The sequence below is a fragment of the Enhydra lutris genome, unplaced genomic scaffold, assembly GCF_002288905.1.
Source record: "Enhydra lutris kenyoni isolate GAN:26980312 unplaced genomic scaffold, ASM228890v2 scaffoldscaffold16, whole genome shotgun sequence".
Classification (NCBI taxonomy): domain Eukaryota; kingdom Metazoa; phylum Chordata; class Mammalia; order Carnivora; family Mustelidae; genus Enhydra; species Enhydra lutris.
Genome location: NW_019154100.1, coordinates 5,406,324 through 5,419,442, shown reverse-complemented (window position 1 = coordinate 5,419,442; position 13,119 = coordinate 5,406,324). Strand labels below are relative to the sequence as shown.

Here is a 13,119-nt window from a genome sequence, read left to right as displayed (position 1 = left end):
AACCAACCACCCTCATTGGAATTAAACTTATTTACTTATACAGAAAAAAATGTTTTCTCGCTTGGACAAAAAAAGAAAAAAAAAAGGAAACGTTCATTCAGGTCTGGAGAGGGTCTTCGGTTTTACAGCTGCACCCGGTAATGCCGAGCTTATTACACCAACTCACAGACCGTCTCTCCCGTCCTGTGATATCTGCTCCCAGGATGAGATAAACAAGAGCCAAGGAAAGCAGTCATCCTTAAGTCAGCCGGACCTGGATGATTTGCTCATAACGTCACATCTTTGCAGGTCAATTTCTTCTTCCTGCTCAACATCGTCCGGGTGCTCGTGAGCAAGCTGAGGGAGACCCAGGAGGCGGAATCACACATGTACCTGAAGGCGGTGAGGGCCACTCTGATCCTGGTGCCCCTGCTCGGAATCCAGTTTGTCGTCTTTCCCTGGAGGCCTTCCAACAAGATGCTTGGGAAGATCTACGATTACCTGATGCACTCTCTGATTCATTTCCAGGTAAAGAAGCTGGTGGTGTATTGATCAGCTGTTTGCTCAGCTAGTTGACGTAGGCAGAAGCACTTCTAAGGCCCATCTGTGATCAGAAGGACCTTTGCAAATATATATAACCTGGAAGGGATACAGCTTCTCTTTTTCTCATTACCTGTTTCCCCCTTTTATTTTTGAATCTCAAAACCAAGGAAGAAAACGAGGGTGGGGGGGATGAGCTTTGAGAACACATCTTTCTGAGGACAAATACTTGTCCAGGGATGGACCCACTGCACAGTACTGAGTACTGAGGACAGAGTTTCTATTCCCACCGTCCTTTCCACCTTTCCTTCCCTTATCCAGTAGTTTGAGGGAAAGCACATTTGTTTTGCCTTTATGAGGAGGAGTTTTGAAAATCAACATAACCACCGCCAATCAGTTTCCCAACCTGATAGCTAGCATCACAGTCACCAATGCCGTGAAAACACAGGGCAGAGAGGCAGATGTTCCTGTCAGTAGGAAATGTCTCCAGTGGACCCCAAGCTGAAAGCTGTACCCTCTTAAACTAGAACATTCTTACAGTGAAGCACTGAATATGAGTGTGCTAGTAATTGTCTTTCATCGAGCCTTGATTTGCTAATGCAATAGTGAAATGCTCCTCTTCAGGCTATTAATATTGATTCCTGAACAACATAATGCACCCAAAATTAATCTCAGTTCTATTTTTCCTCCTCTTTTAAGGGATTCTTCGTCGCCGTGATCTACTGCTTCTGCAACAACGAGGTAAGCGTGCATTTCACATAATACCATCCCTCGTTGATATAAAGCCAGCACTTTACAGTTCCCAAAGGGCCTCTGGTCACATTTCATTTGCTCTCACTTCTGCAGTTGACCTCACGGGGTTTCATGACATACGGGATCATGTATTTTTCCACTACTTCACATGAATCTTATCTGTGTTTCTATGGGAGAATTGTAGATATGACCCACATGGGCAGCTATGTTCTGATTTCATTGGATGGCATCTTAAGCTGGTCAGTCCCTTGAGCAGCAAGAGCGAGAGCTATTCTGGATTCTCCTAGAAACAGAAGTCGTGCTGCCATCCTTTTGGAAGACTCGGCTCCTCACTGGGGCTGAGCCAGGATCCAGCCAGTGTGAACTGGTTCACTGCTTTCTTGTCCTGTTGCTTGGTGCCAGTGTCATACCATGTCTTCGACATTGTGGCAATCCTCCTGAAGTTAATACCCCAAAAGGAGCCTCAAATAAGTAATTTATTATCTGAATATTTAGCTCAGTGAAATCTAGAGATCCACATGGCCAGTGTTGTCAGGCAGCGGTTAGCCAGAGTGCCCTTTCTTGCAATGAAATCTTCTTGCCTGGGACCCCAAATGTGAAGTAGAAACAGGGAGCTGCTTACTGTCCCTAATGCAAACTGGTGCAGCCACTGTGGGAAACAGCATGGAGGCTCCTTGGAAAATTAAAAATAGAACTATCATATGATCTGGTAATTCCACTACTGGGTATTTACCCAAAGAATATGAAAACACTTATTCAAAGAGATATATGTACCCCTATGTTTATAGCAGCATTATTTATAATAGCCAAGAAATGGAAGCAGCCCAAGTGTCCCTTGATGGATGAAAGGATAAAGAAGTTCCGGTACATACATACAATGGAATATTACTCAGACATAAAACAGTGAAATCTTGCCATTTGCAACATATATGTTAATTATACTGGAATTTCTTTTTAAAAGTGGAGCTGCTTAAATTTGTACCAAAGAAGACCCAGGGTTTCAAGAAACATAGTTTGTAAGCTCCCTCATTTTTCAGGTGAGAAGCCTACACTCTAGGAAGAACGTGTGACTTGCACAATGTCGCAATCATAGTTCCATAACCAGGACTAGAACCTAAATTTCCTGATTCTTAATTAAATGAACTAAATATTCCACTGCACTGTAATACGTCTATGATTCCTCCCTGGAGCTTGGCTCATATACTTTTTCTAGTTATATACCACATGAATTGTAATGTGCAATTATTTTTTATCATTTTACATTGATCCCTATTTAGAATGATTCTATTTAGAATGATACCAAGGAAAATAATATTTGGTGAAGAGATCAACAAACGTATGATTTTTCCTGTTAGTAATTAGAAAGGTTTTCTAGCCAGAATCAATTGATCTTTAATTCTCTACTCTATATTTCTTCAATTAAACAGGGAGCGCCTATAAGATTTTGCTGTTCTATGACGTATTATTTATCTCCAACCTTGTCACTGCTTTACAAGATTTTTGTCTCTCTCATTCTACTTTTTAATTGGTACATTTTATTCCTCCCTTCATCCATTCACCCATAAGCTCATTCCTTCATTCAGCAGAAATAGATTGTCCATTCACTATCACTAGGGGCTAGACTGAAGGCCTGGGGTAGAAATGAAAAGTCACCCTTCTGCTGTCAGCTGTTAGTGTCTCTTTGGTTTTTTGTTTAAGAATAGCAAAAACTACGGGGTGCCTGGGTGGCTCAGTGGGTTAAAGCCTCTGCCTTCGGCTCAGGTCATGATCCCAGGGTCCTGGGATCGAGCCCCGCATCGGGCTCTCTGCTCAGCAGGGAGCCTGCTTCCTCCTCTCTGCCTCCTTCTCTGCCTACTTGTGGTCTCTGTCCGTCAAATAAATAAATAAAATCTTTAAAAAAAAAAAAAGAATAGCAAAAACTAAATAAATAAGGCTTAGGGCATCCCATCTTTATATCAATTTCTATGAATGTATAGTCTGTCTTTTAAGTTGTTTCAGGTACCATACAAATAAAATTTCCACCTAAAGCAGTATCTCTGGGCTAACATAAAAATCAGGTTCAGAAGGTTCTTGTGAAAACACGAGAGGATTGCAGGCATTTGCAAAAATACCTCAACCCTTCCTTTGTTTTAACCATGATGCTGTCTTTGAAGCATCAGGCATAGAAAGCAAGCCAAGAAGTCCTCCTAACAACTGAACGTTTCTATTTCGTTTGAGTATGTTATCTCTGCTTTTCAAAGCCAAGAAACCATCTCCATTTTAATTAGGATTCTTTTACCGGGGAAGCTACCAGTGTGACATTTCTAATAAGATAGAAATTTTGTACTGTGCCAAATGTAACATCACAGCCCCATGAATTTTAGGTTTGCGGCTCTCCACCTGGGCCTTCTGTGAAGGTGCTGTCTCTACCCCATCAACCCGGCAGGGCACGCAGCCCTGCTGGCTGGTCTCGCAGCTGCCACTGCCATTGCCGCAGAGCAGTGTGTGGGCTTTGCTGGGAGCACGTTGAGTTTTAGCAGAGATTTAAGGGCTGAGATGGCAGCTAGACAGTGCAGAAGGAGGTTTTCATTTTCATTTCTTACCTGCATGTTGTCAGTGATTCCCATTATGGAAATTGGTCAGATACTGACAGATAGACTAGAAGCAGGGAAGGAATTTGGAGAATGACAGGAGTAGGAATCAGGAAGCACCCACGAGGGCATGCTTAGGGATCACGTATTTCCTACAAGTCTTCCAAGAGTGTGGATGTTGACCATGTATTATTAAGTATGTAAGGGACCTCAAAGAGATGATGACGGCTACAAAGATGCCCAGTGGTTCTGAGTCGCATCTTAAAAATGGAGAGAGCACCAACAAGACAGTGGATGTTCTCCCTTTCCATGGGTCTTGCTATTGTCCATGCACTGTGGGTAAAATCGTTTGTCCATCAAAGTAGCATGATCAGAAAGATCTCAATTTAACAGTAACAGACTGGAGTGGATGGAAACTACCACTGCTTTTCTTTGTTGTAACTTGTCTTGCTTTAGAGAGCCCATCCCACCAGCTTCTAAGAGACGGCAGTCTCTTTCTAGAAAATATTTGGTTCCAAAGCCTTTATCCAAAGGTGCAGTTGGTAGGCCTCTTCCAAGGAGCCTAGAGATCCTTCTACTGTGTCACTTCCTTGACCAGGCCCCAGCCTTGTTCTGCCACACCAGTCTCTCTTCCACCCACTCAAGGATCCCAGAGGGTCAGCCTCCTTTCTTCACACTGTGAAGGGCCTACGAGTCTGTCTTTAGCACATGTCATAGCCATTCCCACTCCACCACTCGGGGACCAGCTTGCACATGGTACCAGGCCAAGTATGGGACTTCTTTACATGACTATCAATTTCTAGACCTGTGCTCTCAGAATCAAAGAGAAAGACTTGCTATACTAGGGTGTTTCTTTGGTTCCTGCTTTCTGTCTTCTCCCCATTTCCCCAGGTATTCCCACCATGAAGGGGAAATGCAAGGTCATTTGTGTCTCTGTATATCTCTCTCCCTCTCAGGACTGGAAGGGCTTTGTACTAACCACGGCTCCTTCCTATCCTCAGGGGACTCTCCCTACGCTATATCTTGTGTGTCCTCCATACTATGGCTTTTAGTAAAATTCTATTTCCAGGGTAGTATGGTTTTCACTTCATAATGCAAAGATAAGCTTTTCTATTTAGAAATTCTTTTTCTCACTCAATAAAACCTGGTTTTCAAAGCTGTTATCCTTCTAGAGACTCAAGAAAGTCAGCTTTGAGACTCAAAGCTAAACAGTGATTTCTTTGTTCTAGACCAGTATTCTCAAACTTTCGTGTGCATCAGAATTGCCAGGGAAAGTTTGTTAAAACATAGAGTGCTTGACCCCTCTCAGAAGAGTTTCCTATTCAGTAGGACAGGGATGGGGCCTGAGGAATTTGCATTTTTGACGAGTTTCCGGGTGATGCTGATGCTGCTGATCAGAGAACACACTTTGAGAACCCACTGTAGGCAAAATCTAATTTGTTCTTCAAGCAATGAATGGCCATGACTTAATGAATGAGGGAGTTGCAGGGTAATGTTATTTAGGAAATATAATAGTTAAATATTTTCAAAAATATTAACCTTATCATAGATGATATTTATTTGTTGGTGTCTTCTAGAACAAGAAAACTTCTACAGACTAGAAAAGTACGTAGTGAATGGGAATTAGAAAGCCTAGTCTTATGATCATGAAGTACCCAATTTATCTCAAACTGTAGGGCATGTACATTCTGTAAGAAAAAGACCAGTAAAGACAATGCTCCAAAAGGTGAAAAAAATATCAGTGACAACTTTATGAATAATATTCAGAAGCATCCCTCAGTATCTAATTAACAGGGTTTAATAGGGGTTCCGCTTCAGAAAGTCATATAAAAGCATTTAAAGCATACCTCCAAGTGGATCTAAAGTGTTTTTAAAGTTCATGATTTTTCATCTTAAATTTCGATTGCAACAGGGCCTGTTGAGTTGTAGCATCAGCAAGTGAAGGTGTGAGGGAGCAGGTTTGAAAACCTTTCTGTCCAATGGATCAAAACTCCTGGGAATAAATCCCACCTTCCACTCAACAGTATATAACTTCTGGTGCTTATGCTGAACTTGAGGAAAACTAAGGCCAAAGATGAAAGCATTCAAGTCCAATTACGAAGATTCTGACCTGATTTTCTTTTTCACAAATGTAGAAACTGAGGCCCCAATACACCAACCTCATATAAATGGTTAATACTAAAGCCAGGTGTAATACTTATGACTTCAAACCATCAGATCAGGGCTCTATTTTTTAAAGTGGTTAATAAAGAAATTGATATAATTAGGGGAAATGTAAAGTGATCTGTTAATTGCTTTTATAATGAGTGATGGATCTATATAATTCAAAACTTTGTATGTTATATTTATCACATGGGCAACTCCTAACATTTCTGATGCTTTTCAAGAGCAATGAAAAGTCTCCCGTTTTTTTTTTCCCCCAAACAGATTCAATGCCCTTATTTTAGTGATCAAAGCAGCATCAAGCTCAACCTGTGGTATTGTAGGAGATAATTGCCCTATTAAACTATAATTATTCAAGTGTCTTTTACATCCTGCTAAGGGCCTATTCTTATATGTGAGGTTTACAAATTGAAGTAGATTGCCATCTCCACACAAAAGAATAGATTATAATTCAGGAATGCAATTATAGAAGGCTATGAACGTTTCTGTAATAATAATAATATTAAAAACATAAAATAGGCCTCAAACCCTTTGGCCTCATGCTGGGCAGGGTACTTCATTAATACATGTGGATATGCCAATGTGGATTATTTTCTTTAAATGTGAGGAGAAACAAAGCCTTTTTTTTTTTTTTTTTTTTTTTTTGTCCTCTGGGCACTTTTACAAACTCACTCTAAACTTAAACTGTCTGCTTTGGATACCTCTAAATATCTGTGTAAGTTTTAGCTATAAAGACAGTGTTGGTATTTGAGAGATGCTGAATCCACAGAAACTGTCAATTCCCTTTGTCTGGGGACATCGCTTCTCCAAAAATATGCTGAAGCAGTATATTTCCTAATTCCTCAACAGGGCATTTGATGGTTCCTAGATTATAAACCTGGCATTTAAAGCATTAAGGACCTACATTTAATAGACAGTATGACCCAAATAAAACCATGCCATCTCTTGGCTAGTCCCAACAGAAAAATAAATGGTACAGAAATCCAAAAGAAATCCAGGAAGTAGCAAGCCTGGGCCATGGAGCGCTCTGTAGAGACCTAGTGTAGAATGTATGAGATCAGCAACTATGTGTGTCATTGAGAGGTCTTTGTATTTTCTTAGCACTACCACCCTCCAAAAAAGAATATGACAGAAGAGTTTCATTTTAGTCTGAAGACTTGAGGTCAACATCCTGCCGTAATAACAGTACAGTAATAGCAATAATAACAGTAGCCTCCCTGTGTAGTACTTTAAAGCTTAGATGCCACTTTGATATATACTGTCACAATTTAATCCTTCCAACAGCAAGGTGAGGTAGAAGAATTGTATTGAAGAAAGGAGTCTCAAAGAGGTTAACTATCCTACCCAAGATTACAAGGCTAATGTGGGCAGAGTGAGTTTCTTGACCCAAAGTTCAGTCCTTTCTTTCATGGCATCGAATGAGACCCAGTGAAATGATGCTATAGGTGGAAAAAGAACAGAAAGGTGGTGTGATGTCACCCAATGACAGTCTTCCTTTCCTGCCCAGCTGGTTGCCAAGAAGTGCCTGCTTCTGCTCATTTCCAAAAGTAGCAACTCATTGGAGCTCAAGAGCAGTTCCCAAAAACACACACCATGGCATGAGAGAAGACCTAGCAACAGTTGTAGGTGATCTGACACCCAGTGGTTTATGGTTTACCTCTGAAAGGAATTCAAGTTCTCAAAAAGCAATGATTCTAGGTCTCATATCAAAACCCATGAAAGAACATTTCAATTTCTCCATAAGGTTCTCCCTAGATGCTTTCAGCTCCCCACCCTGGTACCACCAGATATCAGTGCACTAATTATGGTCATTAGTGATCATTTTCTTGGCTGAAAGAGTTATGAACGCATTCTAGAATGGATGTTGACAGTCCACAAGTATTTGTTGAAGAACTGCTATATGCCCAACAGCATGACATGTTCTGGGAATACAAAAATGAATAAGACATGGTTCCTGCTTTTCAGAATTTTCTTGTACAGGAGGAGAGAGAGACATAACAAGTCACAATGTGATAGCACAGTAAGAGCAATAATGAGTACAGGTTACTGCAACAAGAGCACAGAAGAGAGACTCCTGACTCTGTCTGTATCAAGGGGTCAAGAAAAGTTTCCTGGAGAAACAGAGTTGAGTCCTGAAAAACAAGTTTGGGCACCAGTGAAGGGTGGGAGAGGGCCATTCCGGTCAGAGGGAGCAGCGTGAGCAGAGAGACCTGATGGGAAGAAACGATATAGCTGGTGGAGAGAGACAAGCAGTTTGTTAATTTTGGAGAATTCAGGTCAAGGCCATAAGTGGCTTAAAACCACTCTGGCAGAGAGATGAGCCAACTCAGACAAAAGCAGTAGAATGATGGGAATTTTCCACTCCTGCCCCTGATAGCAGCTCTGTGCCTGGTGTCTAAGTGCTCTTACAGGACCCGAATCCCTTCTATCTGTGCTGGCCGGGTGACTGAAATAGAGGCATTTGGGGTAAATAGCTAAAGGACAAAACCATCAAACCAAGATTTCAGGTCACTCTGGGTATGGACTGAATTCCTTCTGAAGAGAACAACCCCAGTCCAGTTCAGCCCATTTGGAGTATGTCCCCTTACTGCTGTTTTGAATGGCAGCAGCTGAGAGCAGGAAGCCAGCGTGAGCAAGAGCACATTGTTTCAATTAGAGAGAGTAAATGGACCCAATCCTTCAGACTTTGTCTTCTCTTTGTGTCTTGACCTCTAGACAGAAATGTCACAGAGGGGGAACAAACTAGTCAATGCTCAGTTATTCAGCACTAAATGCAGATAAACTGTCCTAATTGCTTTTCTTCTTTACTGTTTCATTCTTCCTCATCTCTGCCTCTTCTATTCCTCCAATCCATCTTGTCCCCTCTAGCTGTATTACACCTTCCATCTGTACCTCTTGCATTAATGTGCTTAGGAAACCAAAAGAAGCAAAACACTTATATGAATCAATTTTCAACCAGTAAATAGCCCTAATAAAGAACTAGGCCGGATAGGAGCCTGAAGGTGTCAGACTATCAAAAGGGAGATACCTGACTCTCAAATCCAGCCACATTGACTGGCAGAACCTTGGAGGTGGTGGGGGGTGGGGTCAGCAAGGGGTGAGAATGGGAGAAAAAGTAGGAAATTACTGCTGCTACGCACCAACACCGTATGAGGTGATTCAAATAACCTCAGTAAGTCTTACTCATAACTGAATTCGTGTTCTGATCTCCTTTTTACAAAGGAGAAAAGTCTAAGAAAGAAAAAAACAAAAAACCAAAAAGACAAAAAAAAAAAACAACCTATGCAGGCAACAAGCTGGGACCCAAACCCAAAGAGCACAGTCTTTGGAGTCGATGTGTCAACAATTAATGCTCTCATCCTGCCTAAGCAATGACCACAAGAAACAAATTCTATTTTCAGTTCTGTTCAGAACTTGATGGTCAGCTGTCTACAGTGTGTACTGTGGCCAAGCACATGGTCAGGAGCCACGAGCTTCCCCTGGTATGGTGGTTCCACCACATTCCAGCGATTCTGACCCTAGACACGTTACATAACCTCAGCCCCCATATGTAAAGTGAAGGGAACGGTAGCCATTAAATCAGCATTAAATAAGTTCATACTAATCAAGAGCTTGGAAAACGGCATGTGGTAAGCCCTCAGAAAATAACAGCGACAGCTCCAACTTTTCATGCTGTCCATGACCCTCCGTACATCTTTTGTCAACACAGGGTTTGGCTACAAGGTACACAGCTTGACCATGGCACTTAAAGTTTTGGTCTTTGTCTCTTTTAAATAAAACTAGATAGATGCACATTAGAGAGTATACTCACACACTCATCACCTCCAAAAATCTAAAAACACAAAAACAGTTTGTTGCCACAATAATTCCAAATGATCGGATTACCAGTATTCCAAATGATCAGGTTACCAAATTCGTCTGCCATTTGTCATCTTGAACTTGATGGCTGCTCTGCTGTATGAAGAAGAACCTCTCTTCAGTGACAAGTTTCATACCCTCTTGTCTTTGATGAATCATTTGACTGTTTTGCCGTTTTCTGAGTAAAATATTTAAAATGATATGAGAAATACTAATAATTATTTGGAAAGACTGTTCTGCTATGATACACAGAAAATGTATTTGCCACAGAAATTATTCAGCCTTCTATCATGCATATCGGTTTATAACATAAGTATGTTGTACTATCATTTATATCTTCTTTTAGATTCATACAAATTTGGCTCTTCACAATTAACTCATCACATGCTTTATCTCAGGTCATACTGTTTCCAGATTCCCCCTCCTGTGCCCCCATAATGGTTAGGTCTTACATGCAAGTTCAGTAGCAAAATAACAAAAGATGTATTAATAAATCGATGCAAATATTTTGTATAAAAGCATGTCTCCTGTACTGAGCCACAGAAAATCAGAAATGTAGAGTAGATACTGCAGCAATAATCTCTATTTTAGTCTTGCTCAGCTATAGAGAAAAGCCAGAAGTTAGGAGATGACAGGGAAGATGAACTTAAAGACCAAACTGAATTCAGTTCTGAAGAAAGCAGAGCTAGACAAGCAGCGTTACTGCTTTTCCGCGGTGGTTATTGCGGTTTTCGTATTTAGAACTTCCTGACTTTAGCATCTTCTCCTTCTCTACTATACAGTTTATCATATTTGTAAAGCAAGTTTGGTAAGTTTGTTTTCATATTAGAAGTTTTTTCATAGGAAGAGATTGAAATTTTATTCTTAAAAGCTTCATACTCCATTAACTAGAGTTTTATCCAGGGCGCCCCATCTCAAGCCATGCTGGAGAAAGGAAAATCCACACTATGAAACCCTTATAATGAAACCCCAGGCTGTGCTGTGGTATATGCATATGTATATGTATGTGTGTGTGTGTGTGTGTGTGTGTGTGTGTATAAACAGTAATGTGTTTAGGTTTAGATAAAAACTTCTGCATTATCAGAGGTGGTAGCAGATAAAAACTTTTCAAAAATCTTTTCCTCTGATAGGACACCTATACCATAATGGGTATAATAAAACCAAGGCAATTTTCATTCACTGGACAGGAGAGCTAAAGAAGAGACTTTTGCTCAAAAAGAGCAAACGACCTTGCCAGTGGTAGCTTAGGCAAGCAACTCGTTTCTCTGACTTGAAGATTCTTCTCCCAAGATGGTATATATTCCCCAACCAGAGCGTGTGTACTGCAGGGTCCTTCGGATCAGAATTACAACTCAGCCTCCTTTGGCCTCTGATAAGCTCCACGAACTGTGCCCATAAGCTTGGCTTGGGTCGTTTCGGACAATTATACGAAAACAAGGTTCCCTTTTCTCTTTCAGGTCCAAACCACCGTGAAGCGCCAATGGGCGCAGTTTAAAACCCAGTGGGATCAGCGCTGGGGGCCAAGGAACCCCCGCCGCTCCGCGGCCAATGCTGCTGCCGCCGCCGCAGCCGCCGCTGCCGCCGCCGCGGCCGAAGCCGGGGACATCCCGGTTTACATCTGCCACCAGGAGCCGAGGAACGAAGCCGCCAACAACCTGGGCGAAGGGGGTGCCGAGGTCATTGCTTTGGAAATCATTGAGCAAGAGTCATCCGCTTGAATGTGAAGCTAGCGCAGCATCGTGATCACTGAGCCTTCATTTCCTGGGAGACAGACAGACCATCCGTTTAAAGTGATCCCCATCCTCCCAGGAGCTGAGCATATCATTTGTGAAGAATTATTAAGTGAATTTGTCCATAGTAAATCTGGAGAAAGTTATCCTTGGTACTATTGCTGTGGGAGACAGTCTAGGAATGGGGTCTCCCACTGCATCCCTTGTGAACCCCATCTTTCATCTGGGACTGAGATGCAGTTGTCTTAGTGATGCAAGCAAAGTATCCAAGAAAAACACAATTAAATTGACCTAGTTCAGAAACAGGGTGCTCCTTGTTAATCTTGAGCCATTTATAACTTTGAAAAATTAAAAGCACGGTCACTATTTTTATTTTTAACTCTAGACTTTGAATTAGAATATTTCTGTATTTGGCTATGGATCTGGTTTTTAATTTTTTTATTTCAATCAATTCTGACGTTACTCAGATGTTTTACCATCCACACAATGTAAACCGCACAAATTATATGACCTCTGCAAGACCAAGTGGCTTTCTTATAGAGAGATGATTAAGAAGGTAGAGGGGAGACCTGCATTTGGCAGGAAGAGGCAATGTTTTGGATGAAAAAGAAATTTAGAGTCAATTTGCTTAAAACATTAGATGGGCCAGTTTGTTAACTGGTTTATTAATATCGTATGCTCAGCGTGGTTTTGGATAATCCTGTCCATCGAACAGGCCCTAACTGCCGTCAGGAACTGGCCTTCACGTTGAATGTGCTTTGGTTGCTGACATTTCTAAATGGGGAGGTCACAAAGAATCCATCACTAAATTTTTCACAAAACTGCCAAAAATATAATTTCTAGTGGAAGAGAATATTCTCTTTAAAGAGAGTTTTCCACTTTCTTAAGCTCCAGGATTTATAAAGCAAATCACTCTAAGGTTTATAAAGCAGATTACCTCTTGCCCTTGGGTGCTATCTAGCAGTAAAAGATAAATTTGTTTAAGACTGGTAATTAAAAGACTCCATATAAATCCATTAACTGCCTTCCACCCAGCTTCAAAGCTTAACAAGATCTCGGTCTTTTCCAGGAAGATTCAGTAGGGCTAATTAGAAATCAGTTTGTAGTTGACCTTTTGTTTGATGCTATTAGCCAAACAGGAGGAGGAAAAGTAACTGCTACGAGTTGAACCATCTACCGGTTCATTTAAAATAAAAGTAGAGGGTCTTATTAAAGCCCAATATTATATTCCCATATCTCTCCTTACATCCTCATCATAAAATCTTCAAAAATCCCTGAACAAACCAGTTATCGTTACCGGCACCTAAAGTTCATTTGTGGATTTGCAACAGTAATCAGAGTTACCATCATTTGATTTTGTGCCAAATGGGGAGATCCATTGAAACCCTTCAAATCTCAAATCTCATCTATGTCGATGCCATTGCCTTTCAGAGGTGATCTAGTTGTGGAAAAAACAAAAAGTTGATTTGTTCTGGTTAGATATTTAGTGCACCCAAAGAAAATTATATTCCTTCAGTGAAAATGTA

General features: G+C 41.1%; 1 protein-coding gene across 1 annotated transcript in view; it reads left to right on the top strand.

The window, feature by feature from the left end:
- The window catches only part of LOC111147287 (calcitonin receptor), a 151,649-nt gene extending 139,656 nt beyond the window's left edge, over positions 1-11,993 (top strand). Inside the window, exons 11-13 of the mRNA XM_022503247.1 lie at positions 289-507; positions 1,219-1,260; positions 11,321-11,993. Of these exons, the coding sequence (XP_022358955.1) occupies positions 289-507; positions 1,219-1,260; positions 11,321-11,581 (522 nt within the window). The 3' untranslated portion in view covers positions 11,582-11,993. The remainder of the gene's footprint in view (positions 1-288; positions 508-1,218; positions 1,261-11,320) is intronic.
- The last annotated feature ends 1,126 nt before the right edge of the window (positions 11,994-13,119 follow it).